Below are 26,915 nucleotides of genomic sequence, written 5' to 3' on the forward strand. Positions count from 1 at the left end.
GCTTCTTGCTCCTAATCTGAATGCTGGTAGTAGCTCAATGACTCAAAAACCTGTTCAGGAGAATTTGGAGCAGAATAAAGGCAAGCTTTGGGGTGATTTGGTGATGGCAGCTGATTCTGCTGCTGCAGAAGCTCTCCTGGAAAATGCTGAGAGCATACAGCAAGTTGGCAGCCTGCTCATTGATTGTGAATTGAAGGATCCTGAACCACCTGACTTGGTTATGGGGGAAAACTTGAAGAATGCAGAAAATCAACCTGGAATGGAGATGGATCAGCATTCTTTTGCAGTCCAAGGTAGCTCTATGCATAGTATGGTTGAGTTAAATGATCGAGAGGGAGATGTAGATATTCAGGAGGCTATTGATGTAATCCAAGATGCAAGTGGCAAGAATTTTGTAATCTTGCAGCAAAATCAAAATTCGCAATGAATGTGATGACCTGGAACTGCAGAGGTGCTGCCAAGAAGCAATTCAAGAGTACCTTCAGTAGGTTTAGGAAAAAACATGGGGTTGGTATTGTTGCCATTTTGGAGCCCGGAGTCAGTGGAAATAAAGCCTTGAGTATTATTCGTAGTTTGGGGTACTCAAATTATATAATAGCCGATGCTAATGGGTATGCTGGTGGTGTGTGGGTTGTATGGGATCCGATTGATGTGACTATCAGTCTCAAGAGGAAGCATGACCAATTCATTCACTGTTGGGTTGAATTTCCTGGTAAGGATGGATTCTTCTAGACAACAGTTTATGCTAGTCCTAAAGAAGAAAAAAGAAGAATGTTGTGGGAAGATCTGAAGCATATTGGAAGGACTATGAATGATCCATGGATGCTGTCAGGTGATTTTAATGAAATAACTTCAGCTGCTGAGAAGAAAGGAGGAAGCCCAGTTAATGCTAATAGATGTCATATGTTCAATAATGTGTTAGATACTTGTGGGGTAATAGATTTGGGAGGAGGAGGAATTAGATTAACTTGGAAAGGTCCCAAATTCCTTCATTTGGATAGAGTGTTTAAAAGGCTTGATAGAGCAGTTGCAAATGATTTATGGAGAACCTGTTTTGAGGAATCTTCCAAGAATCTTCTCAGATCATTGCCCTGTATTGGTGAGATTGGGAAAAGAGGATCATTGTTGCAGGGATAGACCCTTTAGATTCATGGCTATCTGGCAGAATGATGCTCGGTTCAATTCTTTTCTCAAAACCAATTGGGATTCTAACTCCAATTTTTTGGATAGCCTCCTTTCTTTTACCCCTGCAGTCAAAAACTGGAATAAAAATGTCTTTGGATTCACTCTTTATAGAAAGAACAGGGTGATTGCTCGGCTGGAAGGAATTCAAAGACAGATGAGCTTGAACAATATCTACCACTTGGAGGAGTCGGAAACTAAACTAAATAAAGAGCTAGCTGATATCTTAGATCAAGAGGAACAAATTTGGTACCAGAAATCAAGGGGTGATTGGATAAAAGGGGGTGATAGAAATACTAGGTACTATCATACATGTACCTTGATTCGAAGGAAGAGAAATAAGATCATCAAACTTCAGAACAATGGTGGTGGCTGGATTTCTGGAGAGGATGAACTAATTGAGTTAGCCAGAAGCTTTTTCATCAATCTCTTCAAAGAAGACATGATTGAATCAGAGTGGAATCAAACTGTTTATTCATGGCCAGCTATCAGGGAGGAATATAGAAGTTTATTGTCATTAGATATTTCTCTTGAGGAAGTTAAGAAGGCTTTCTTCCAAATGCCCCCACTGAAAACTCCTGGACCGGATGGTTATCCTGCACTGTTCTATCATAGGAATTGGGACCTGATCAAAGAACAAGTCTTCAATAGTATGAAATTGTATCTAAACAATCCGGATCAGTTTAAGGAGATAAACCATACTCTCCTTACACTGATTCCCAAAGTGGATAGACCTTGCTCTATGAAAGAATTTCGTCCCATTGCTCTTTGCAATACAGTTTACAAAGGCCTGAGTAAAATTCTGGTTAATAAGATTAAACCTTTCATAGGTGATCTTATCTCTCCTAATCAGGTAAGCTTTATTCCAAAGAGGAATATCCAGGACAATATAATTATTGTTCAGAAACTTATACATTCTATGCATCGGATGCAAGGGAAGAAGAGCTATTTCTCTATCAAGATTGATCTAGAGAAGGCCAATGACAAACTCAAATAGGGTTTTGTAAAGACTGTGCTTGAAGAGTTGAAACTTCCAGGTGAGTTGATAGCTGCTATTATGGGCTGTGTTACTAGTCCCTTCATTGAGGTGTTATGGAATGGAACCAGAACTCAGGGATTCTACTCTCAAAGGGGTTTAAGGCAAGGGGATCCATTATCCCCTTACTTATTCGTCCTTTGTATGGAAAAACTTACCTATTTAATTATGGATGAAGTATAAAGGAAACAATGGCATCCAATCAAAGCTGGTAGGTCAGGCCCTCAGATCTCCCATTTAATGTTTGCAGATGACATTATTTTATTTGCTGAAGCTTCTCTTAGCCAATTGGAGTGTATTACAGGCTGTTTGGAGAAGTTCTCTCGAATGTCAGGCCAATGTGTGAGTATGGAGAAATCATGTATCTATTTCTCTAAGAACACCTCTCAAGAGACTGTGAATACTCTTTCAAATGTGAGTGGGTTCAAAGTAGTCAAGAATATTGGCTGCTATATAGGAACCTTAATGAGACATGGAAGGATCAGTAGACATCACTATACCAATGTCATAGATAGAGTGCAGAATCAGCTTCAAGGGTGGAAGTCCAAATGTTTGTCTATGACTGGTAGAATTACATTGGCTAAGAGTGTGATTTCAGCTATGCCAATGTATCACATGCAGAACAATACTCTTCCAATTCATATTTGCCAAGATATTGAGAAACTACAACGCAATTTCATCTGGGGAGACACAGAAGAAAAAAGAAAAGCTCACTATGTAGCATGGGAGCAGCTTTATAAGCCTGAGGAATATGGTGGCTTAGGTATTATTAATCTTAGATTGCAAAATGAAGCCTTCATGCAAAAGAGAGCCTGGATGCTCATCAATGAGCCAAACAGTCTCTAGGCTAAAGTATTACTTGGGAAAAATGGGAGAAAGCAAGATCCTAGGATAGGCTTATCTGTTAAAAAATGGGACTCATCCTTATGGAAGAGTATTTGTGCAGCTCGAATTAAACTGGATCAACATCTGATATGGGAGATGGGCAATGGCAAATCAGTTTTGTTCTGGGTAGACTGTTGGCATGGATGGCAAAATAATCTGTATGAACTTGCTTTTGCTAAACCTTGCAATGTTGAGCAAGAATCAAAGGTGAATGACATGGTAGATCAAGAAACAGGTGACTGGCAGTGGGAATACCTGAAGAATTATCTTGATGATTCTATACTTAGGAAGCTGCAAAGTATTCAACCTCCTTGCCCAAATGGACCGGATGACAGGCTCTGTTGGCTAAAACATAGTCCAAGTAGTTCTATGGTTAGAAATGCATACCAGCAACTATCGGCTGTAAATTTGAAAAAAGATAAAGTTTGGACTATCATCTGGAAATGGAGAGGACCATTTAGAATAGCAATATTCTTATGATTAGCATGTCTAAATAAGCTACCTGTTAGAAGCACCACAAGTCTTTGGAGTGGAGGTGAGATTCTATGCCCAATTTGCTCAACTACCCAAGAGACAATCATGCATGTGCTTAGAGACTGTTCAAGAGCTAGAAAGGTGTGGGAGAGATGGTTTGAAGATAAGATTCCAGAAGCTTTCCTGTCAGCTGATGATTTGGACTGGTTTAAACTAAATATCTGCAAAACTTTTTCAAGTAAGTTTTGGCATTCTTGGAAGGAATTTTTTTTGTTACTTGTTGGATGCTATGGCAAAGGAGGAACCTGGTTGTTCATGATGAATTATTCTCTTGGCCTAGTGATCCGATAAGTAGGATCCTGCACTACCTGATGGAAATGAAAGAAAATTGTGCTGATGATCCTTTCTCCCAGAAATTAGAATCCACTATTCCACTGTTCGGGTTTAGGAATCAGGAACAGAATGAGGTTTTAAAGATTTTTGTTGATGGTGCTGTGAATCTGAATTCCAAAACAGGTTCATGTGGAGGTCTTATCTGCAATTGGAATGGTGATTGGATAAGTGGATTCTCCCTTAAGATTGGTGCTTGTTCAATACTTGAGGCTGAATTATGGGGTATATGGCAGGGTCTAAAGCTGGCAATAGACCTAAACGTCCAGAAGGTATGGCTTGGGAGTGATAGCAAGGAAGCTCTTCTATGTATGGATAACCCTAATGAATCGGATGACTGCTCTTTGTTAGTTAGAAGAATAAGGAACAGTTTACAGTTCCTTGAGCATGTTGATTTTGAATTTGTTCCTAGAGAGTTTAACTCTTGTGCTGATAGCCTAGCTTTGTTAGGATTTACGGGTAGAGGTGGAGAGTTGAAGTTATATTCCTCTCTCCTATAAGCATTTTTCCATTTTGGACATACATCAGCTTTCAATATAATTCTTCTGGGCTAGGCCCACCACTTTTACCAAAAAAAAAAAAAAAAAAGATCACAATATAATAATTAAATTCGAATTCTCATGCAACATATTTTTTCTAAATAAAAATAGCAAAATCGCTTTTCCATGCCGTTGAACTAGATTTGATAATTAAATGGTTGCTTCTCGCTGACTCTTATTTGTTACGTTAAGTAGCTCTATTTCCCCGGGTCACATCAACGCGGTTCCTTCCTCTTTTATTTTATTATTATGTGATCGCACTGTTTGCTAACTAGTAATTGTTGCATTGGTACATACAAGTTCATCTCATTTTTTCCCGAACCTTCCCATTTTCAACCATCTCTTTTTCGCACTTCTCAAATGGCTTTAGCTTTTGGTTTCATTCTCATCGGTTTTGGTCTCGGAGTAGTGGCCGTTGTTGCTGCCGAAGCTCTGGGACTGTTATGGATCATGAAATGGTTGCGCCGCAAGACCATTAGAGAAGAAGCCAAATCCCAACTGGGTGCTGCATCTGCACAGCTTGATCCTCACCAATCTCTGGATTTTGCGATTAAAAAAAAGGTCGTGCTTCGAATTCTTAGCTTAGCTTAGCTCGAATTGTTTTTCACCCCCTTCTACTCTACTAATTAAGAAATGGCCAAACCGAAATTTATGATTCTGAACAGGAGCAAGTTTAAGTTGAAATACATGAAATAGAATGTGATTAGTCACTTGTGTTATTGGTTTTATTTTGGTGAAATTCCCAAATGGAAATGACTTTAAAGTCACTCCAGGGTTGAGATTACTTTGTATTTAAAATAGTTTATAATCAAAGTATTAATGCCAGAGCTTTTGAGAAAAAGAAAAGAAAAAAGAGAGGCAATCTTTGGACTGCTGAAACCTAATGCTTGAGCCATTTGTGCCCTTACACAATTAGTTATCTCACTGAAAAAACTGGTCGAAAACTTTGGAAAAGAAAGTTTGAAGTGTGGGAAAATTTGGGGAAATCTGCATGGTTCTCTATTATGTTTAAATGTTCTAAAGTTACAAATTTGCAAGCTTCGCTTGGACAAAGGTGATAGAAATTTTCTTTTGTGGGCTACCATTAATGGTTAATTTTGGTTTTTATGGGAGTTACTATTCTCATGTTGCCTGGGATAGTTCTCTCTGTGAGATAAATATGTGGGGTCCACACTTTAAAACCAAAGGAAAAAGAAATGAAAAAAGTTAGCACAAAATACGATGAGTCTATAACATGAGATATCTATCTCTAACGAAATGAGAAAAATATTTCCCTTTATAAAAATAGGTTGATAATATGGTCACTTTAATTTCTAAGAGTCACTTAATTTCTAAGAGACATACTCGTAATGAGAGGGTTATTATGTGAACAAATTATATTTGCTGCTAGGTTTGTTGTCACTACTTCTAAAATTATATCAAAATGATGGTCTCTTAGGTTTATAATATATTCAAACCTTTAGGCTTCTTCATCCTTAACTTTCCCCATTGAAAAACTGCCCTCTCCCTATCTCAGAATTAGTGGGGGAGGACTTTGCTTAGCATGATCACCAGTGTCCACTGTCTTCCAATAATCAAAGGTACATAGCTTTGTTCGCTATGAGTGGATGAACATGAAGCACCAAAGGCACTGGACACTGGTGCTAAGTTAGGTCTTTCCCCATTACTTCTAAGATAGGGAGAGGGCAACTGTTCAATGGGGCAAGTTAAGGATGAAGAAGCCTAAAGAATATCATTAACCTAATAGAGTATCCTTTTGATATAATTTTAGAAGTAGTAAATTTCACAGAATTTACAGGTTAATTTGTACAAAAGGTTGCTTGGGATTTTGGGCTTCCTATTTATATGTGTGGTGGATAAAGATTGGTTCCACAAAAACTATCTATTTGATTCCCTCTGAATTAATTTTTTTTTTTTTTCAAACTCTTTATCTCATTAGCTTCGCCTTTCAGGGTGTGGTTTGGGTTCTTGAATCTGAAAAAATTTCGAAATTCTGCTTGGACAAACCATCAAGAGAACAAAAAAGAAATAAGGAGCTCTTGGAGGTTTCCCCCATTAAAATGTATGGACAAATCAAGGGTCAATCACTTATTCTGAGAGGATCTGATGGTTTGCACTCAACAATTGAACTCAAGGGCTGCTCTGTTCAAGCTGTCTCAGCTTCAAGCCTTTCTTCAAGAAAATGGTAATGTGATCCAGAAGTCACTTCTATTGGGTGGTATTATTTCATTTGGATTCACTGGCAACATTATTGTGACCATCTTTTCACTTCACATGCTTATTTATCATCAACGCTGCATAGTTTCCCAATAAGTGGGCGGGGAGTATCCACTTTTCCATTTTCCTATAATTTTTATCTTGCCACTTCCCTTAAGTTTTCTACTCCAATTGCCTCCACTTTTTCCTATTAACTGCACATGCATATATGAATGCCACGTTCTTGTAAAAATGTAAAAAACACAAGTGACAAAATTCTCTAACAGGTGATAGGGGTTAGCATAATGAATATCTTATTCTCAGCTACAGCTAATGTCTAGCTATTGTAAAATTTCTTTGAATACCAAGCTATGATGCATGTGAACTCTGCTATCATCCTTGAGCAGTATTACATTTCGCAGAAAACCTGATACTAAATTGATTATGCTAGAGTCATAGTTCCTCTTATAACTTCTCCATTTTTCCTTCCAAAGGGAAACCTGTTCAAGTGCATATTATTTTGATTCAACGTATGACTCACTGCATAGAAAATGTAAAAAATAGGTTTCTTTTTTGCAAATTTCCTTGATATTTAATTGAACATGGAGAAATCTCATTTCCTTTGTGCCTTGCTCACTTTTTAAAAAAAAAAAGTAACTAGTGATAGCTTGGATTTGGGGTATCATAAGTTAAATAATATTGGAAAGATTGAATTTTGTTTCAACTATGGGTCATTTGTTGAGGAAATTAGGTGCTTCAAGTTCTTATTTGATCGATGATTGATCTGTTATTTTGGTAAAAATGGGTGATGAATCTTATAGGGCAAAAAAGTTCCCCATCAAAGTGGAAAGCAAGACCTCTGTAATATACAATGGAAGCAAAACTGTTTACATATATCTTGAAACTTCATGGGAGAAAGAAGCATGGTGTAAGGCCCTCTATCTGGCTTCGTGTGTTCAAAATGAAAAAATCAAATGGTTCAACCAGTTGCATGAAGAGTTTCATAGTTATCTGACATCCTTAAATTCTGTGTATCATTCTTTTATGAAACCATCGGTAGGATCAAGTGTTGAGGCAATAGAAAGGGCTAGTAAGCCTGATGGTTCTTCCTCAAAGGTTCGTCAATTTTTGAAAAAATTTGTAAAAAGAACTTCCCGAGTTGGTTTGGAAAATAAATCAACTTGGACTTCGTTGTCAGGCCATGAAGGGAAAAAAAACACTGAAAAGCTTCGTGCTTGCCAAGATGCAGTTTTGGCCAGTGGCTTGTTGAAAGCTACTTCAACATCAAAGCATCTTAATAGTTCCCTGGTAAACGATCCTCCACCATTATCTTCAAAGATATCTCATTCAGGAAGCCAGAGTCTTCACTCTGTCGGCTCTGATGCGAATGCTGATGAGAAGTTTGGTATTGATGAGGGAACATTATGTTTGAATTTGTTGATTTCCCGACTCTTTTTTGATGCCAAAGGCAACACCCAGTTGAAGAGATCCATGCAAGCAAGGATTCAGGTTTAAGCCTTTCCTATTTGATGTTTACGTGTTTGATTGTGAGTTTGTTTGCAAAGATGGATATCATTATCATTTTATAGCAATTAATTTACATTAGTTTTTAAATTGATAATATTTACTTAGTCATGCTGGAAACATGTTAAAAAGATATTATATCATTTACAAAAAAAAAAAAAGATATTATATCTTTCTATAATCTTATCTATTGTTAGTAGTTCCGAAAACTCAAGTTTATAGGTACAAGCTGGACTCTTTTCAAGCTTAAAACATTAAGCTATATCAACCAGATCTAAAGGTGCTGTTCTTTCTAAATGTTTCTAACTAGTAATTTTGTTAATTTAACTGATATGGTAGGTTTAATATTTCACTATATCAACCAGATTAAAAGGAAGCTATCCCATTCATAGAGTTTTTTTAATGTAGTGAATGGAAGAAAAATTAGTTGATTTCAACAATTATATGAATTGGAGGGGAGATTATTTTGAAAACATGTTTTTTGTTTTCCCTATCCTATTTTTTTGCGGCAGACTTCATTCCATAATGGTTGTTATGAGATAAATATTGATCTCCTCTGAGAAATCCCCCACAGAAAACTCCACCTCATTATGGTTTCGATGAGATAAATGATGGTTACTTTTTCTTTTCTTTTCCTTTTGTTTTTAACAGCGAACATTGTCCAATATGAAGACTCCCAGTTATATTGGTGAAGTCATCTGTAGCAACATCAATACCGGGAATGTTCCACCTTGCATTGCAGGAATGAGAGTTCTTCCTATGGAAATGAGTGAGATATGGGCCTTAGAAGTTGACATTGAATATTCTGGAGGTGCAGTATTAGAGATTGAAACAAGGCTTGAAGTTCATGAACTAGAGCTCCAAGCAGGGACAGAGGACTCAAATCCAGAGCCAAGCAGTGATGGAGTTGTCCCATCAGATCTTATTGAAAGTTTTGAATATTTTGGAAAGCAATTGAATCTTGCAGAAACAGCAAATGATTTACAAGAGCAAAAAGAACATGGTGATTGGAACACTGGTTAGTACATGAGTCCAATCAATATAATTATTTTTGCATTTTCTCCGTGAGTCCTATCAATTCCAATTATTTATGAACTTTGTCTTTGAGTCCTATCAAACCCAATTATTTATGCACTTTCTCTTACTTCCTAAAATCCCATCTGAACTTAATTGGTCGTCTCAGAGGATATCCTATATGCTTGCTACGTAAGGTCATACTTTCTAAGATTGTTAGTGCATCCAAGTTTTACTGTAATTTCCACACTTTACAGACTAAGTTTACGGGTAGATGGAGAAAATGGGCTGGGGCTTCCAAATCCTATAATATATCCACCTCTGGTGTTTTTTTTTTTTTGAGTTTGGAATTTTTCCAATTACAACAATGAAGAAAATTGTGTTGTTTCATTTTAGTTGTTTTTCCATTTTCTTTTCCTAGAGGATACCTTATTGGATATTTCTAGTTCTGCTTTTCTCCTTAAGTAGTAAATTTCCAAAACGTGGAGGAGGGAGTATCTATCGAGTTTTGTATTGCGTATTTAGATTGATAATGTAATGTGTATCTTTTTTTCCCTAAGCAGATGTGTCTAAGAGCTTTAAGCGTGCTATGTCTTCCTCAAATTTAGGAGCAAGATGGAAATCTATATTAAATTCTGTTGCCAAACAGGTTTCACAGGTACCCTCTCTTTATTATGCCTCCTTTATTCCATCGGTTGCTTCTTCCCACTACACTTTTTGCAGCCCATGTTTACATTATTCGACTTCTGCTATTTTAGTAATGTTGTGTGGTAGTATTAAATGGGGTTTTTCCCTCTTTTCCTTTTTGTGTCTCTCCAGAGTTAAATAGTATGTGTGACTTGCACATATCATTTAATAATAGTTCAACTATGTTCTATTTTTTTGCTGTCATATATTTTGGTGAAAAATCTTGTTACATGGTTATAGTCTGTTTGTTGGCCATAAATTCTGGTTTGAGTAAATTACACTAACCTCCCCAAGGCCCCTCCGGTCTTAGAAATTGTACTGAATTTCCCTATTGTAACTCATCAGACAGATACCTCCATATTGTTAATGTTAGAATATTAGATATGATATGATTAGATTTGATTAGATATGATTGGATTCTGTCTTATCCGTAAATAGTCTGACTGTATTAGGATTAGGTTTGGATTAGGTTTGGGCCTTACACTTAAGCCCATTAGGGTCTCTATATATTGTAACTCCCTGACACAGATCAATATACAACGTATTCTCTTACATTTAACTTGGTACCAGAGCTATTTCGTTCCGGGAACCCTCGCTTCCGCTTAGAAATCTTGTTCTTCGCTTTAAAACCTAAGCCCACTACTTAGGATTCATCTTTTCTTTGCCGTGCGTCCTTCCGGTAAGATATCAAAGGCTGTAAGTCCTCTCCAGGCATCTTCTGCACGTGTCCACATCCCCAAACAGTCACCGGAGCACCATCAGCCACTGTTCAGGCTTCCGGAGTACTTTTCCGGCGAGTTTTCAGTCTGGAACGAACGCGAACAGAACCCTCTCCTCCCGGCGACCTGCTCTGTGGAAGTCCGGCCACCATCGGAGTTGTCACGCGCTCTCACGCGCCTCCAGTCTTCTCTGCGCGTGGGCTTCACGCGCCACCTTCTGCCGGCGCGTGAGCACTATTCCGGCGGCTTTTTCCGGTCGGTCTTGGACAGAGAAGCTCGTCTTCTCCTCCTCTTTCTGGATCTGTGGTTGGTTCTTTGTGGGTCTGACTTTTTGTGCGCACCTCTTCTTGATTGGTGATCAGGTTCGTTTCTCTTTATTCGGTGTGTATCTTTGTGATTTGATACTATGGCAGCAAACCCTCCAATTCATTCGGAGGTCAAGTCTCCATCTCCTCCTTTGAGAAATTCTCCCAATATCATCTCTACCAATATTGAAGGGATCTGTTAATTACAAGAACTGGGCCACCTCTGTTCGAGTTTGGTTCTTTGGACAAGGATATGGGAACCATCTCACAACTAAGTCTACTGATGTCCCTAAGGAGGACAAGTCTGATTGGGAAAAGATTGACAACCAGCTTCTGAGTATCCTCTGGCAATCCATTGATCCGATTGTCTTGGATATCTTTTATTCATTTCAAACTTGCACTGAAGTGTGGGAGGAAGCAAAAAACCTCTACACTAATGATGTTCAGCAACTCTATTTCATCATCTCTCAGTTTATGGAATTGAGCAAATCATCCGACATTCAGATGGAGACATATATTGGCAAGAGTCGCTCTTTGATGCAGGCATATTTGGATATGCTGCCTTACCCTACTGATGCTACTGCATATCGGAAACAGGTGGAACGTCTCTTTATGGTTGCCACACTTTCTGGCCTTCCCGAAGAATATGATAATGTTCGTGATACTATCTTGACTAGTGGGGAGCCTGATCTATCCATGACGTATCAGCGTCTTCTGAATTTGAATAAGAAATCTGCTCCTGCATCGTCTTCTGCTGTTGATTCTACTGCTCTAGTTTCCCGTATTGATTTTCGCGGGCATATTGGAGGTGGACGTGGTCGTGGTAGAGGCCCAGGAGGACGTAGCCCAGGAGGTCGTGGCCCAGGAGGCCCAGGAGGTCCAGTCGGACGTGGTCAGCGACCTCGTTGTCATTACTGTCAGCAACTTGGTCATTATGAGGAACGCTGCTACACCAAGTATCCTCACATGCGACCTTCTTTTGCTGCTAATGTAGCTCAATCGGATACTGCTTCAAATGGTTCAGTCTCTCTCTCCTTTGAAGAATATGCAGCATTCCAGGCCCTTTTCAGGAAGTCCTCTCCTCAATCTCAGGCCTCTGCTTCAGAAACTGGTAATCCTGTTGCTTGTGTTTCTCATTCTGCATCACTTGGTCCTTGGATATTTGACTCAGATGCTACTGATCACCTCTGTGGTAATAAGGAACTCTTTTCTTCCCTTACATATTCTAATAATTTACCCTCTTTTACTCTTGCTGATGGAACTAAGGCCCCCGTTCATGGGATTGGACAAATCTGTCCAACCTCCTCATTGACCTTGACATCTGTCTATTACATTCCTCACATCCCTTATAATTTAATATCGGTTAGTAAATTGATCAATTCTCTTAATTGTATTGTCACATTCTCAAACCATTCTGTTTCTGTGCAGGACCCGGGTACGGGGAAGATGATTGGAGTGGGCCGTGAGTCACGGGGTCTGTTCTACCTTGATGTGCCGAGTCCTTCAGTTGCTTGTTCTCTCACAGAGTCTCCACAGCTCATCCACAGTCGTCTCGGGCATCCTAGTCTTGCGAAATTGCAGAAGATGGTTCCTCTTTTATCCGGTCTTCAAACTTTAGATTGTCAGTCATGTCAGCAAGTAAAGCACATACGCTCCTCCTTTGCTAATCGAGTCAATAAACGAGCTGATGCTCCTTTTTCAATTATTCATTCAGATGTTTGGGGTCCTAGTCGTAGTGTGTCTATTTTAGGTTTTCGGTATTTTGTCACCTTTATTGATGATTTCTCCCGTTGTACTTGGATTTATTTAATGAAAAACCGTTCTGAGTTGTTTTCTATTTATCAAAAGTTTTCTGCTGAAATTCATACTCAATTTGGTGCTTCTATTCGTATTTTACGTAGTGATAATGCTAAGGAGTATGTTTCTGTTGACTTTTCTCACTTCTTAGCCACACAGGGTACTTTACACCAAACCACTTGTCCTCAGACTCCACAACAAAATGGAGTAGCTGAACGTAAGAATAGACATCTCATTGAGATTGCCAGGACTCTTCTTATTCACATGCATGTTCCTCTTCACTTCTGGGCTGATGCAGTCCTTGCTTCTTGCTTTCTCATCAACCGCATGCCTTCATCTGTGCTTAATAATGATATTCCTCATAACTTATTGTTTCCAGATGTTCCTCTCTTTCCTCTATCCCCACATGTTTTTGGTTGTACCTGTTTTGTTCATGATCTCACTCCTGGTAAGGATAAGTTAACATCCAAAGCCTTTAAATGCATTTTTCTTGGTTATTCTCGTCTTCAAAAGGGTTATCGCTGTTACTCTCCTGACCTCAAGCGTTACTTAGTTTCCGCGGATGTCACCTTTTTTGATCAACAACCCTTTAATTCTATCCCATCTCCATTGTCACAGGTTGATCATGTTCTTCCTGTTCCTTTTCTTGACTTGTCTTTGCCAGATGCAGGTGCTTCTACTCCAGATAAGCCATCACCTATTGCTCAAGTACCTAAGGACCGTCCACTTCTCACTTATCAGCGTCGTAAGACAGTACCTCCAGTCGACTCGACCCCTGCTGACTCATTGCCCTCTGCAGTTGATTCTTCCCCTCCGGATCCTTCACCAGAGGCTCTTCCCATTGCTCAAAGAAAAGGTACACGTACTACTCGTAACCCTTATCCTCTTTATACCTTCTTGAGCTATGATCGCCTTTCTCCTCCTCATTTCACCTTTGTTTCTAGTCTTTCTTCTATTTCTATTCCTAAGACCACAGGTGAAGCACTTTCCCATCCAGGATGGCGCCAAGCGATGCTTGATGAGATGACCGCACTTCATACCAATGGCACTTGGGACCTTGTTTCTGCTCCTCCAGAGAAGTCTATAGTTGGTTGTCGCTGGGTGTTTACTGTGAAAGTTGGACCTGATGGCTATGTTGATCGTCTCAAGGCACGCCTAGTTGCCAAGGGTTTTACTCAAATCTTTGGCCTTGATTATAGCGATACATTCTCTCCAGTCGCTAAGATGGCGTCCGTCCGCCTATTTCTTGCCCTTGCTGCTGTTCGTCACTGGCCACTCCTTCAACTTGACATCAAAAATGCCTTTCTTCATGGTGATTTACAAGAAGAAGTTTACATGGAGCAACCACCTGGTTTTGTTGCTCAGGGGGAGTCTGGGAAGGTATGTCGTCTTCGAAAATCCTTATATGGTCTCAAGCAGTCTCCTCGAGCATGGTTCAGTCGCTTCAGTTCTGCTGTACAGGCGTTTGGCCTAATTCGCAGTAAAGTTGACCATTCTGTATTCTATAGGATTACATCTCCTAACAAGTGCATCTATTTGTTAGTCTATGTTGATGACATCATCCTCACCGGAAGTGATCAAGACGGAATCCATCAGTTAAAACAACATTTATTCAGTGCATTTCAAACAAAGGACCTTGGGAAGCTACGTTACTTCTTGGGAATTGAGGTGGCGCAATCTAGACAGGGCATTTCTATCTGTCAAAGGAAGTATGCCTTGGATATCCTAGAGGAGACTGGTATGTTGGGGTGTAAACCAGTTGATACACCCATGAATCCTAATGTTAAGTTATTGCCCAAACAGGGGGAGCCGTTATCTGATCCTGGACGTTATCGAAGGCTGATTGGGAAGCTCAATTATCTTACTGTGACTAGGCCAGATATTTCTTTCGCTGTTAGTACGGCCAGTCAGTTCCTTGATTCCCCTTGTGATTCACATTGGGATGCTGCTGTGAGGATCCTCCGATATATCAAAGGAGCACCAGGAAAATGTTTGTTGTATTCGGATCAGGGAAATACAGAAATTTGTGGTTACTCAGATGCCGATTGGGCAGGATCACCCTCGGACAGACGCTCTACTTCTGGTTATTGTGTCTTCTTCGGAGGAAACTTAATCTCATGGAAAAGCAAGAAACAACCTGTTGTTTCCCGATCTAGTGCAGAAGCTGAGTATCGTGCAATGGCAAATACTACCTGTGAGTTGATCTGGTTAAAGCAGTTGATTCAGGAGCTTCATCTTTGTGAACAGAAACAACCCATGACACTCATATGTGATAATCAAGCTGCGCTACATATATCCTCTAATCCTGTTTTTCATGAGAGGACCAAACATATAGAGATTGATTGTCACTTCATTCGGGAAAAGATTCAGTCAGGAGAAATCAAGACAGCTTTTGTCAACTCGTCTAATCAACTAGCAGATGTTTTCACTAAAGCTCTTAGAGGTCCTCGGGTTGAATACATTTGTAACAAGCTTGGTGCTCATAATATATACGCACCAGCTTGAGGGGGAGTGTTAGAATATTAGATATGATATGATTAGATTTGATTAGATATGATTGGATTCTGTCTTATCCGTAAATAGTCTGAATGTATTCTGACTGTATTAGGATTAGGTTTGGATTAGGTTTGGGCCTTACACTTAAGCCCATTAGGGTCTCTATATATTGTAACTCCCTGACACAGATCAATATACAACGTATTCTCTTACATTTAACTGTTAATTTATTTCAGACATTTAAAAAACCACTCCTCATTAAACCTTACTAGCGAGGGTAGGGGTGAAGGAAATGATATACTGTGTTTTTTTCTTTCACATATCCCTTGAAAAATGAACCTTGAGGGAGGTCTTTGTGTAATATGAAACTAAGCCCATTTCAATCCTAAACCCTAAATCTTCAACGAGGACAAATTAATTTGCTATTATTGTCAAATGGTTTGTTCAGAATAACATACTACTGCACATTATCAATTTAAGGAATTTCAAATCAAACGGGTTCGTATGAAAAAAATAATTGTGATTGATATGCGTAGAAAATTTAGGGACTGATTTTCATTTGCTTGCCAGCATGTGAACAAGGGGAATCCATTAATTCCAATCCTTGGTTCTCAAATGAAAGTAGATTATATGGATTATGGAGGACAAACTTCAATATAAAACATATATTTGAATGGAGTGCACTGGCACCAGAAGATTGACAGAATATACTGGCAAAGAGGTGAAAATATTGAATGAGAGAACTATAGGCGAACATGCAAGTGCTAGAGATGATATTTTTGGTTATACTCTTCTAATGTTGGAAAGATTATAGGCTAAGTAAGTTTGACATCCACAGACCATATTTAATCCCGCCCCGTAAATTCATTGTTAGCTTTTATTCATACTTCATCAGGTAAGACATATTGTTACAATTTATGAAAATCAATTTATTTCTCTAAACTACAAAGGAAGAGAGTCGGTTGTTAATACTTAAACTGGGTTTAACTGGAGTCAACGATGGTTAATATGCAGATGTTTTATTTTTCTATTTATCATCAGTTTATATACAGCTAAAGTTGTTTTATGCTCAAAGTAACTAATTATTTCTTATCGAAAGGTCCCTCTCTCTTTGGCAATAAGAGTGGCTTCCCTCAGAGGGACATTGCGTTTGCATATAAAGCCACCTCCATCTGATCATTTGTGGTATGGTTTCACATCAATGCCAGACATAGATTTCAACTTGGAGTCGTCTGTTGGAGAACATAAGATAACTAGTGGTCACTTTGCTTTGTTCCTGGTCAATAGGCTAAAGGTATGATAGCTCTCTTTCCATTTGATTTATAACTTGTGAAAGAATTCAAGTTAAAGACTACTCTTCCCCCATTTTTTGATAAGGGTTTTCAAGTTTTTCTAATATTTTGTTCATTCCCATGTCTTTTTTGTCTAAACTATTTATAGAAATATTTTACATATACCATTGTATCATTAATTATATACAAAGAAAACAAATCTTTGAATTTTCTTTTTCATCCTTTTGTCAGTTTATTTGGACTAAAAGCCTAGATGTTCTCTCATTAAAAATGTCTACCTTTCTCTTAAGTGCGTGACCATAGAATTCTGGCTTTGTTAATATCTGTTTTTCTTTTATCTGGGTGGGACATTAATTTCCTTCTTAATACCCTTGCTTCTCTCTCTCTCTCTCTCTTTGCGTGTGTTATACAGCAAATAAGAGTCCATAAATTATAATGAATACATTTGTATAAGTTATAGTGCATACCTGCTCCTATATTAGCCACTCCAAATTTCAGATGTCTATAATGAATACAGTCTTATGTCTGTAAGTTATAGTGCAAATTTCAGATGGGGTAAATTATCTTTACTGGAAACCTACATCCATGGATTGATCTCTCGTACGTATCACAATTAATGCAATTTCTATACTTCATCAATCAATAGTAATTTCTGTGTACAGGCTGATACATCTTAAGGTGGGACCTAAGATACAATAGATGTTATGAACACCACTAATAACCAAACTTATGTTTAATTAGCCAAATAGTCCACTTGCTAAAAATTAGATTCAGTTGAAAATTGTTTAATGAAAATAATTTCACGTTAACTGTTGAAACTAGCACTCATCCTAAGCACTTAAGTGGTTAAACTTGTCTCTTATTTGGTTAGTTATGCATAAATTTGAATTTGATTCTTTCCTTTTAGTTAAGAACAAGAGAAGGGTTTTCATGATAGAAAGATGGATCTGGATCCTCTAATGTGAAAAATCACATGACCATGTAATGTGGGAAATCATAACCATACAAAGGTAGATCAATGGTAATAAAGGAGGAGAGAGAAAAAATATTAAAATAGGTAGTTACAAAATCATAACCGTTGATTTACCTTTGTATGGTTGTGATCTTCTCACATAACCATGTCATGTTTTTTTTCACATGAAAGGATTCATTTCCGAGAAATATACAAATTATATTGTTGAGGGGCCCACTATTACCTGTGTTTTGGGTCCATCAATTTATAAAAAACACTTTGTGTCTTTCTCTCTCATAATAGAATCCTCTCTTATTATTGAGATAAAGGAGAGAATCCATTTTTCATAAATTTGATTGGAAGTGCAAAACGGTAAGCAATTCATACTATCTAACAACAACAAAAAGAAAACCATTTCTCACTAGTTGGGTGTTACGGATGTAGGGCCCAAAGCCCTGAAGTTATATTCTAGAAGATTAAAAGCATAAGTAGTTAGGGGTGGTTAGACAATTGGTTGGTTAGAAAAAAGGGTAGTATTGGAGACAATGTATAAATAGGAGTTGGGTCTTGAATTTCAGTTGGGAGAAACCACATTGGTCTCTAGTTCTTGTATCGTTTTCAGAAATAAATGAAAGTGCATTTTCTTTCTCTTTCTCGTTTTCTTTCATCCTGTTGCATTTTCTTGTTGCTTTCTGTCACTGAGAGATTCCAGAGCTGGACAGCGGGGTCTGCTACATGGATCAAATGACACCATTGTACTTTTTCAAATATCAAACTTTTAGAAAGGCCATTTAGATCAAGATCTTTCTTTATGATTTTTGTTGGAGTTTTCCTTGGTCTTTCGGTCTTTTTCTACCTCTTTTACAGGTTATCCTCCTTATGATCAATTCTTCATATTGGGGCCTTTATTGGTCTTCTTACATGACCAAATCATCTAAGGCGAGATTCTGTCATCTTTTCCTTAATAGATGCTACTCAATCTTTCTCTTGAATACATCGCTTTCTTTTTCTTTGGAGTTTGCTTAGAAGTGCATTTCCTCTCTGTTATGTCTTATCTCATCTTTAACACAAGCATTCTTTTGTTGACATGTCTATGTATACACCAAATAGTTGTGCATTGACAGGATTGTTGACATCCTTAATTTTGGGTACAATTATAACGGACTGAATAATGTGTTTAAACTTCACATCTCTTTAGAAAGGATAAGAGCAGCTTTCACTTGCAAACTGAATTTAGTTTTATTCTGCAGACAGTAATTCGGGAGACCTTAGTGCTCCCAAATTGTGAAAGCGTATCTATCCCATGGATGTTAGCCGAAAAGGATGATTGGGTTCCTCGGAATGTTGCTCCATTCAAATGGATTAGCCAAAAATTTGGGAATGAGACTTCCACTTCAATTGATACCAATAATCAACCTTCTGGTGGAGTGGAAGCTAGTGCAAGCATCTCAAGTAATGGTCGAGAGTATAAACAACAAAAACCTAAGAGTGCTGAGTCTAGTCAAGAACCAGCTAGCAAATCATCAGATTCGGTAGCACTTCCATTAAGTTCCTCTCGTTCACCAACACTAGAGAGAAGCAGGAGTTTGGAAGAACTGACAACGCCTTTGTTAGAGAATGACAAATCACAAGAAACTGGAGATTTGGAAGATCTTAGGACACCCTCATTACAGAATGACCAACGACTCGAAACTAAAGTACGAGCCATGGAGAATAATTCTGAATTACAATCACTACCCGGAAGTGTGGTGTTGGAGAAAGAAAATCATTCTATTGAACAGGAAGATGGACTGCCAAAGAAAATGGGGAGAAGGGAAAAGATGCTTGATTTAGGGAAGAAGATGGGCGAGAAATTGGAAGAGAAAAGGCGTCACATCGAAGAAAAGAGTAGGCACATTGTTGAGAAGATGCGAGGACCATGAGAAGTATAAACCAAGTAAATGGCAGAATGCATATTTGTTGTTCATGATCTTTTAATCATGTGAGAGACAAGTACTGTCCATACAAGGAAAGAATGTGGGGAATCAGATATTGTTTAATCAATGAGTTTTACACTTTCTAGGTGCTTAGAAAATCGAATGGAACTAGATATACGTTAATTATCCTTGCACAGAAAGGATTGTCTATTCATTCCATGACTTGGTCTTGTAAATTTGCCATAGCCACAGGTTACGATAGAAAATTCGTTTAAATTGTTGAGTTCAGCCTTGGCAGATCTAGCTTCATAAACTGGCTTACGAATTTTTTTTTTTTTTTTTTTTTTTAATACCAACCTTAATTACCTCTTTGAGATAAGTAGATTCTTCCGGGTATCTTCACAAGCTTCTGCTGCTATGAGACTAATCCCATGGTGAGTCGAGGATTAAGGTCCCCTCCCCAAGATGGCATTGGTAAAAATTAAATTGAGATCATTTCTCATCCACTCAGTTTTATTGTACTAACTGAGCTAAAATCTCTTCTGTTATCCTTATTTGACATAAGTTTTTGCGCTTTACAGGGAAAAAACCCCTAGCTGGTACAAAATTGTTATTATTCTTAAACTTTTTTTGTTGTGTAAAAATTACACCATTTCAATCCCTACACTCGACGCATTGTGTACGGGGCTTTATGAAAGGAACTTTTATAAATAAAACAATTAGTGAGCAAATTTGGGTAAGAAAAAAAAAGTATGGAAGATTTACGTTTTAGGGTCATAATTATATGCAATTAGCACAAGTGGCTGCATTTAAAATCACAAATGCACAATTTATTGGGTTGGTACAAACCAAAGATTTATACTAGCACCTGAATATTCTTTGAATACCCTCTGAATGTTTTCCACCGTGATTGAAGCATCTTTTTTCCATTATTCTCACCCAACAAATCTTTAAATGATCACCAACCATCATTTGAGGGAAACCTTAAAACAATAAATTTATGGTTCCTTGTCCGCATTTAATTTATTTCTCCTGAGACTTCATTTCTCACTCTTCAATTCCTAAGACAAGTTCGGTTGAAGTGGCATTAAATCTATAAGAAATCACAAAGCTACCTATACAACTATAAGTTTACTCTGGAATTTGTAGCAGTGACATTAACTTTTAAAAGAAATCACAAAAGAACTCCAGTGGTTAGTGGTGGAGTGAGGAAAGGGTTACAGAACGAATTAAATTTATATAAATTTTTAATAATGAATATGTTAAAGAATAATATAAATCATTTAAAGGTTATCACCCAACACTTTAAGGTTTTGAGTTGAATTGGCTCTTTACATAATATCAGAGCTTCAGTGATCACAAATTCGATTCTCACCGCTCCCAACTTGTGAAATTAAATAAGCATTAAGGTAAATCAAAAATTGGACCTATGCAATAATCTACCTTTCAAGCTCAAAGGGCCCTTAAGTGAGGGGTGTGTTAGAGAATAATATAATCCATAAAAAAGATTATCACTCAGTACCTTAAGATTTTAGATTGAATTAATTCTTTATTTTTAATTTTTATTATATATTTAATGTACATTCCACTTCTGAATTTAAAAAAAAAATTAAGTTGTAAGTGTCATTTATATTTTTTTCCATCATATAAATAGTTATAATTAAAATTTTAAAAGCAAAATTTTAAATTATAATTTCGCCTATCACCGCACTTCATTTGGAAGTGTCGCCATCTCATATAGCAAGCAGAATTTAGAAATGGTGCATTTTTGAATGTTCTGTCGTTCATTATTATACATGGTAAAAATTTCCATGTCAGATATAATGCATCAATTATCACTCATTACATTTGAATTTGTTCGGATTTAGGACACTTGGCACTTCTTAGATCAACTCACATTACATTCAGTGTTCTCTCCTTTTGCCTCCCACGTATTTTACTATTTATCTTCATATGGCCAAGGCTTATTGTGTTCAGAAAAAAATTGCATGTGCTTGATGTGCTCTAAGCTACATGATTGTTAAATGATTAAAGATTTGAAAAGCTTATTGCATTGAAATCAAGTTAGCCTCAGTGCAACCAAATTGTAGATACAATTAGAAGCTCATTAACAATTTAACTTAAACATTTATTCTTATAATTCCCATTGAAAATAATTCCAATTAAGAAAATTGAGTGGTTTGCCAATACATTTCTCATAAGTTGCAAAGTGGCTAATCTTGTTTATCTTCTCTGCCACTTGAAATTAAGAGCTTTTGGGAGTCAGGACATACATCTTACAAGCATGTGAACCTAATTCAGCAGAGATTTCTCCCGAAACCAATGATTGTGTTGAGTGCTGCAGAATTCATTACACACAGTCAAAACCACAGGAATCTTAAATGCTCTGCATTGTAAAGAACAAAGTAAGTCTATGTATCTTACCTTCCATAAATCTCTTGCATCAACTATAGTTCCTGGTTTCAGGCCAATGTCAGACCAGGATGCAGTAACTGTTGCATTTGATGAACTTCTATTCCATAAGACCACTGCTACCTTGTTACCTTTTAGAGGACCTGCCCACACCTGACCCAATACCTTTCTATTAATTAGAAGCTTGTGTTTGAGAAATTTGACATATATTTGGCACATGTATATTTATGTGTAAAGATACACACTCTCACAAATGATTTTGTCTTCAGGGGTACATCAATTTGTAATGTATGATAGATGAGATAAATGCACTTAACAATAGTTTGGTAGCAGTATCACAGTTTGTAGTGAAATATGAAAGCATAAAGTATCATTACAAGAGATGATGGTGAGAAACTAAAAGGCACATATAGAGACAAGAAAAGAAAAAGGGGAAAGCAAAGAAACTACCTCCAAATCATTATTGCTTTTCACCTTCTTTCCTTGAACTCCAAGTTTGTCTGCAATACCACAAGAAGATTATAAGTTTTAAAGCATTCTCTGATGAAGAAATCAATGCATTTTCCTTTCAAGAAAGCTGGGTAATTTTTTTGGGTTCGTGCCTTGGTTTACCGCAATGACTTCCGGGTTGCTTATAAGTTTATATGTAGTGTTATCCATTGCTCGAATATCACAACCAACCAATAAAGGAGCCTAGTTATACACAAGAAAATAGTTAAACAGCCAACTACATTTTCCTGAAAGCATGTTATAAGGCAATGTCTCAAATGCAAATATCTAAACTTATTTCATTGTACCTTAGCCAATGCCCATATGCTGAAATGGGCACGATATTCTTCTGTGTTCATGCCTCCATTTCCCACTTCAAGCATGTCAGGATCTAATATCCCAAAGAGAAGTTGAATATATCAGGATCTAATATTGGAGTATGATGTAATTGCAATGTTCTGAAGTTCAATGGCATACATAAACAATTAACTTTGTAACTAGTTTAATTAATTACCATTCCATCCTCCAGGTCCAGCATAAGATGCCCATTTGTCATTTTCATCTGCTATGGAAGTCATACTAGGGAAAGGGGTAAAATTAGTTCACAATATGAAAAATGAATAAAAGAAACTGAGTAATGCAATGAATGAAAATGAATTCCTGAGACTTGATACTTTCTTTAGCTAAATTACCAATATCTTTGTCAAGTGTTGAGTGTAAGAATGAATGTGAGATAACATATTCATGCTCACCTAGTCCACTTATCCTCAATATCCCCTGTTGTTCTCCAACTATTTCCCACACTTTTGGCCCAAGTTGCTGGGTCTTCCCATCCCCTATGTTTGAGAAAGCAATTAATCATAAACAATGTAGTTTCTGGCAACTTTAGAAGGAATGAGCAAATGTAATACTAATTTTACTTTCTCTTCTTATGAGAAACATCATCACCAATTGGACTCACCATTCACACATAGAGAAGAAGATTGGCCTTCCAGTTTTTAATAAAGCTTCACTCATTGGTGGATACCTGTTTAATAAAATGTTTGAATTTCAGGTTTTTATAAGCATGTAGATATATATAGATATACTTATTTGCATTTAAAGGCAATAAATACCTTTTTCTGACGCTTATACCATTATTTTCACAATTATCATACTTCAAATAGTCAACTCCCTAAAGTAACATTTAAATAAGATATTAGTTAACATTATATAGGATATGTAAGTTGATAGAAATGCAAAATGACTTTCAAATGAATGGCATCATACCCAGGAAGCAAATGTTTTTGCATCTTGTTCTTCATGTCCCAGTGATCCAGGCATACGTTTACTGCATGTTAGATTTCTGCAGAGAAATTGTAAGTGATCAGAAATGCTTGAATAATCATTGACATGCATGCTTAAGATCAAAATCTCGATGGTTTAATGTGTTTATACCCTGCATCTGAATAGATCCCTAACTTTAAACCTTTCTGGTGAACATAATGAGCTAGAGCCTTAATTCCTGAAGGAAATGTTGAAGCCTTGGGAACCATATTTCCCTAACATCATGTTAAATTTGTCAGTGATATCGAAAATGAATATTGTAATCTATAAAATTTAAATTAACTTGCATTTAGATTTTAAGCAAACAAAGAATCAAATAAATAAACCTAAAACAATATATGAAAATTTGTATTAATTATTTTCATTTTTTCTTTTATGAAAGTTGGTTTATGTTTTTCTTATCAGCAGTCATGTACAACAATGGATAAAAGACCATAGAAATTAACAGAGAGACAAAATTTAAGTACATTGAATAATGATTACCTTATGGTCTCGATTAAGTTCAGCCCAACAGTCATCTGAAAATTATGCAAAATAATACAATTAAATTTTTTTCTGTATAAATAAAATATAAATTATTTAATGTAATGAATTCACTAATAATAATAATTAGGTATCTACCTAAATTAATATATTTGTATCCCAAAGCCGCAAGGCCCGTTGACACCATAGCATCAGCTGAAATAAACATAAATCCAGATTAACTAAATGATATATATCTGAAATTATGAATATAATAACTTCATGGACTTCCAAATGCACATAAACATACCTGTTTGCCGAATTAGACTTTCATTAATATCACAGCCAAAGTGGTTCCAACTATTCCATCTGATCATCATTCATATATAATATTAGGATACCACATATACACTTTCATGAATTTAACTGGAAACAAAATTATTTCATGTAGTCACTTTAACACATTTTCAGCTAAGGCTCCTCTTTGGTACACCACAAATTTTTATTAAAAAAAAGGGAAAAATTGATCAATGAATTTAAATCTTCTCTGCGGGAAAAAAAAAGGTTAATTTTATTGAATGTTGCAATGAAGTTTACAACTATCTATGTCATCATTCGGCCAAGAAGTCTAAGTAATGATGAACACAAACGTAAAACGGCATACTTCATTGTAGCTTAAATTACAAGACAAGTGCCACGGCCCACCACCATGGACCTGCCATGATAATTTTTGGTGTGTTTGGTAGGTGAATTGTTTTGCAAAAAGTTATGTCCTTATGGTTTGCTTCATAATCACTTATATTTTTGTGGTTTTTTTTATCATATATGTCCATGTGCTTTGTAAAAAATAAAAAATCACAAGGACACGTGATAAAAAAAACATAACCATAGGTGCATATATGATAAAAAAAATCACAGGAACATAAATGATTCTGAAATACATTGATGAACTTTTTCCAATTTTTTTAAGAGTGCTAAGAAAGTGATAGATGAGTTTCACAAATGACCATGTTTTGTATTCCATAGAGAAATTTGCTTAGGAAAAAAAAAAATAATGGAGAAATTTTATAGTGTAAAAATGAAGAAAAATGTTCACTTAAAAATACCACCTTAATGGTGATATTTTAATTTTTCGATAATATTTTAGCTTACCAAATAATTTTATTTTTTTAACTTTCCCACATTTTTCACAATTTCCCTGTAATTATATTTTTCTGATAATTTTTTTTTTTCTCTACCGAATGCCCACACAATATATTGCCAACATTTAAGAGCCTTTTGAATCCACTACCTACCTTTCTGGATGGATTTAAAGTATTTGGGCTGTAAATCTCTGACAGCACGGTATCATCGAGAGTGTCATTGGATAATTTTCTTAATATTAACAATGGTTAATATATTAATAGGTCTAGTATTTCTACTTATATAAAGTTGTATCATTTTAAATGAGAGAAAAAGATAAATAATAAAAATTATGAGAAAGAGAGTGAGAGGTTTTATTTTTTAAATTTAAATTTTAAATAAAAAATATTAATTTTAATTAAAAGTACTATCATCCTTTAGAAAGATAAATATTTTTTCCTATAAAAAAAAAATCAATATAAACAGCTTTATGTACATAAGTTTGATAATAAGGATGTGTTTAAAATTTTAGAAAAATATCTGCAGTATTACTATAGTATTGAAAAATCATTACATCATTTACTAATTTTTTTTTGTAAACACATCATTTACTAAAGTTAAAAAAAATAATTACACTTATTCTACCCAACTATTCATATTAAATGTTATTTAAATCTTATTTCTCCAATTTTTAATAAAAGAGTACATGCTTTTGTGGTACAATCAAGATGCACTCATAATCTAGAATAATTTATGGTTAAAAGTTATTTATGAAAATATGTTCAAAGAACAAATAGTTCAATGTAAATTAGTTCATGATTAAACCATTTTGTCTCACATTAAATGGCTAAAGAAAGATGTATATTTGCATCAAGAAGAGAGCAAACATAAAAATTGATCTCAAGGAAAGAAAGAGGTAAAAGAAATGATGAAGAGGCTTACCCCATGGGGGGTGTTTGGCCGAGTCCATTTTCGATCAAGTATCTCCTAACTTGGTCATTGGACATGGAGATTGCTCTAGTTCTGTTCACCAATGAGCGGGTAGCAGCAGAAGAGCTTGCATTCAAGAGCACAAGAATACACAAGGCAAGCACTGTAGCCACTCTTAACCTGCAGCTACAAACAGAGGATAAAGAATGCATTGCCATAATACTATAAATATAAACGTATATTTGTGTCAATATGTGTTTAAGAACCAAAGCTGCTATGCTATGTGAAGAAAGGAAGAGTATGTTGGCAATTTATAGAGAAAGTCGAGGTGAGATTTTGATTGTCCCAATGGGCCAACTTGTCCACTGGATGCATATAATAATGTTTATTCTAATACTGATACATCATTCCGTTACTATCTTTTTCTTGTATTTTTAGACAAAAGAATTATAAATGGAATGTCATTTTGCTGCCATTACAACAGAAATTTCGGCAATATATGATCACAATATATATATATATATATATATATCTCGGTATGTACAATAACACTCGTTAAATAAATTCAAGGATTGGGTTGTTGCAAATCTGCATTCCATAACAATACTTGACAATTTCCTTTCTTACACGTGAAGTAAATTGACTTAATTAAACAAGGAAAAAAAAGTTGTCATTTTTTTTTTTTGGTAAACAAAAAGTTGTCATTTTAAAGGATATAAATTGTGTTCTTTTAATTTTTAACACTCTGTATCACGGGTAATACATAATTA

At 36.3% G+C, this 26,915-nt stretch overlaps 2 protein-coding genes across 3 annotated transcripts; one reads left to right on the forward strand and one right to left on the reverse strand.

The window, feature by feature from the left end:
- Nucleotides 1-4,820: 4,820 nt before the first annotated feature.
- Nucleotides 4,821-19,661, forward strand: LOC133312307 (uncharacterized). 2 transcript variants are annotated; one of them, XM_061513481.1, is made up of 7 exons: nt 4,821-5,067; nt 6,459-6,691; nt 7,524-8,211; nt 8,878-9,244; nt 9,801-9,898; nt 16,344-16,538; nt 18,739-19,661. In XM_061513481.1, exons 1-7 carry the CDS (start codon nt 4,867-4,869, stop codon nt 19,408-19,410), a joined length of 2,454 nt encoding a protein of 817 aa, XP_061369465.1. In that variant the 5' UTR covers nt 4,821-4,866; the 3' UTR covers nt 19,411-19,661. The 2 variants fall into 2 exon arrangements, with proteins under 2 accessions (XP_061369465.1, XP_061369464.1); XM_061513480.1 differs by having other exon boundaries at nt 9,804-9,898.
- Nucleotides 19,662-21,649: 1,988 nt separating this feature from the next.
- On the reverse strand, nt 21,650-26,363 carry LOC133312298 (alpha-galactosidase-like). Its single transcript, XM_061513467.1, has 15 exons — nt 26,158-26,363; nt 24,404-24,462; nt 24,253-24,309; nt 24,115-24,149; nt 23,743-23,846; nt 23,575-23,650; nt 23,421-23,479; nt 23,267-23,332; nt 23,058-23,141; nt 22,820-22,884; nt 22,614-22,696; nt 22,419-22,509; nt 22,267-22,316; nt 21,829-21,969; nt 21,650-21,742 (listed from the first exon to the last, which is right to left on the reverse strand). The coding sequence occupies exons 1-15, from the start codon at nt 26,361-26,363 to the stop codon at nt 21,650-21,652; spliced, it is 1,269 nt and encodes a 422-aa protein (XP_061369451.1).
- Between the last annotated feature and the right edge of the window lie 552 nt (nt 26,364-26,915).

Source organism: Gastrolobium bilobum, unplaced genomic scaffold, assembly GCF_033153095.1.
Source record: "Gastrolobium bilobum isolate Gb01-03AN ecotype WA unplaced genomic scaffold, APGP_CSIRO_Gbil_v1 utg10651, whole genome shotgun sequence".
Lineage (NCBI taxonomy): Eukaryota > Viridiplantae > Streptophyta > Magnoliopsida > Fabales > Fabaceae > Gastrolobium > Gastrolobium bilobum.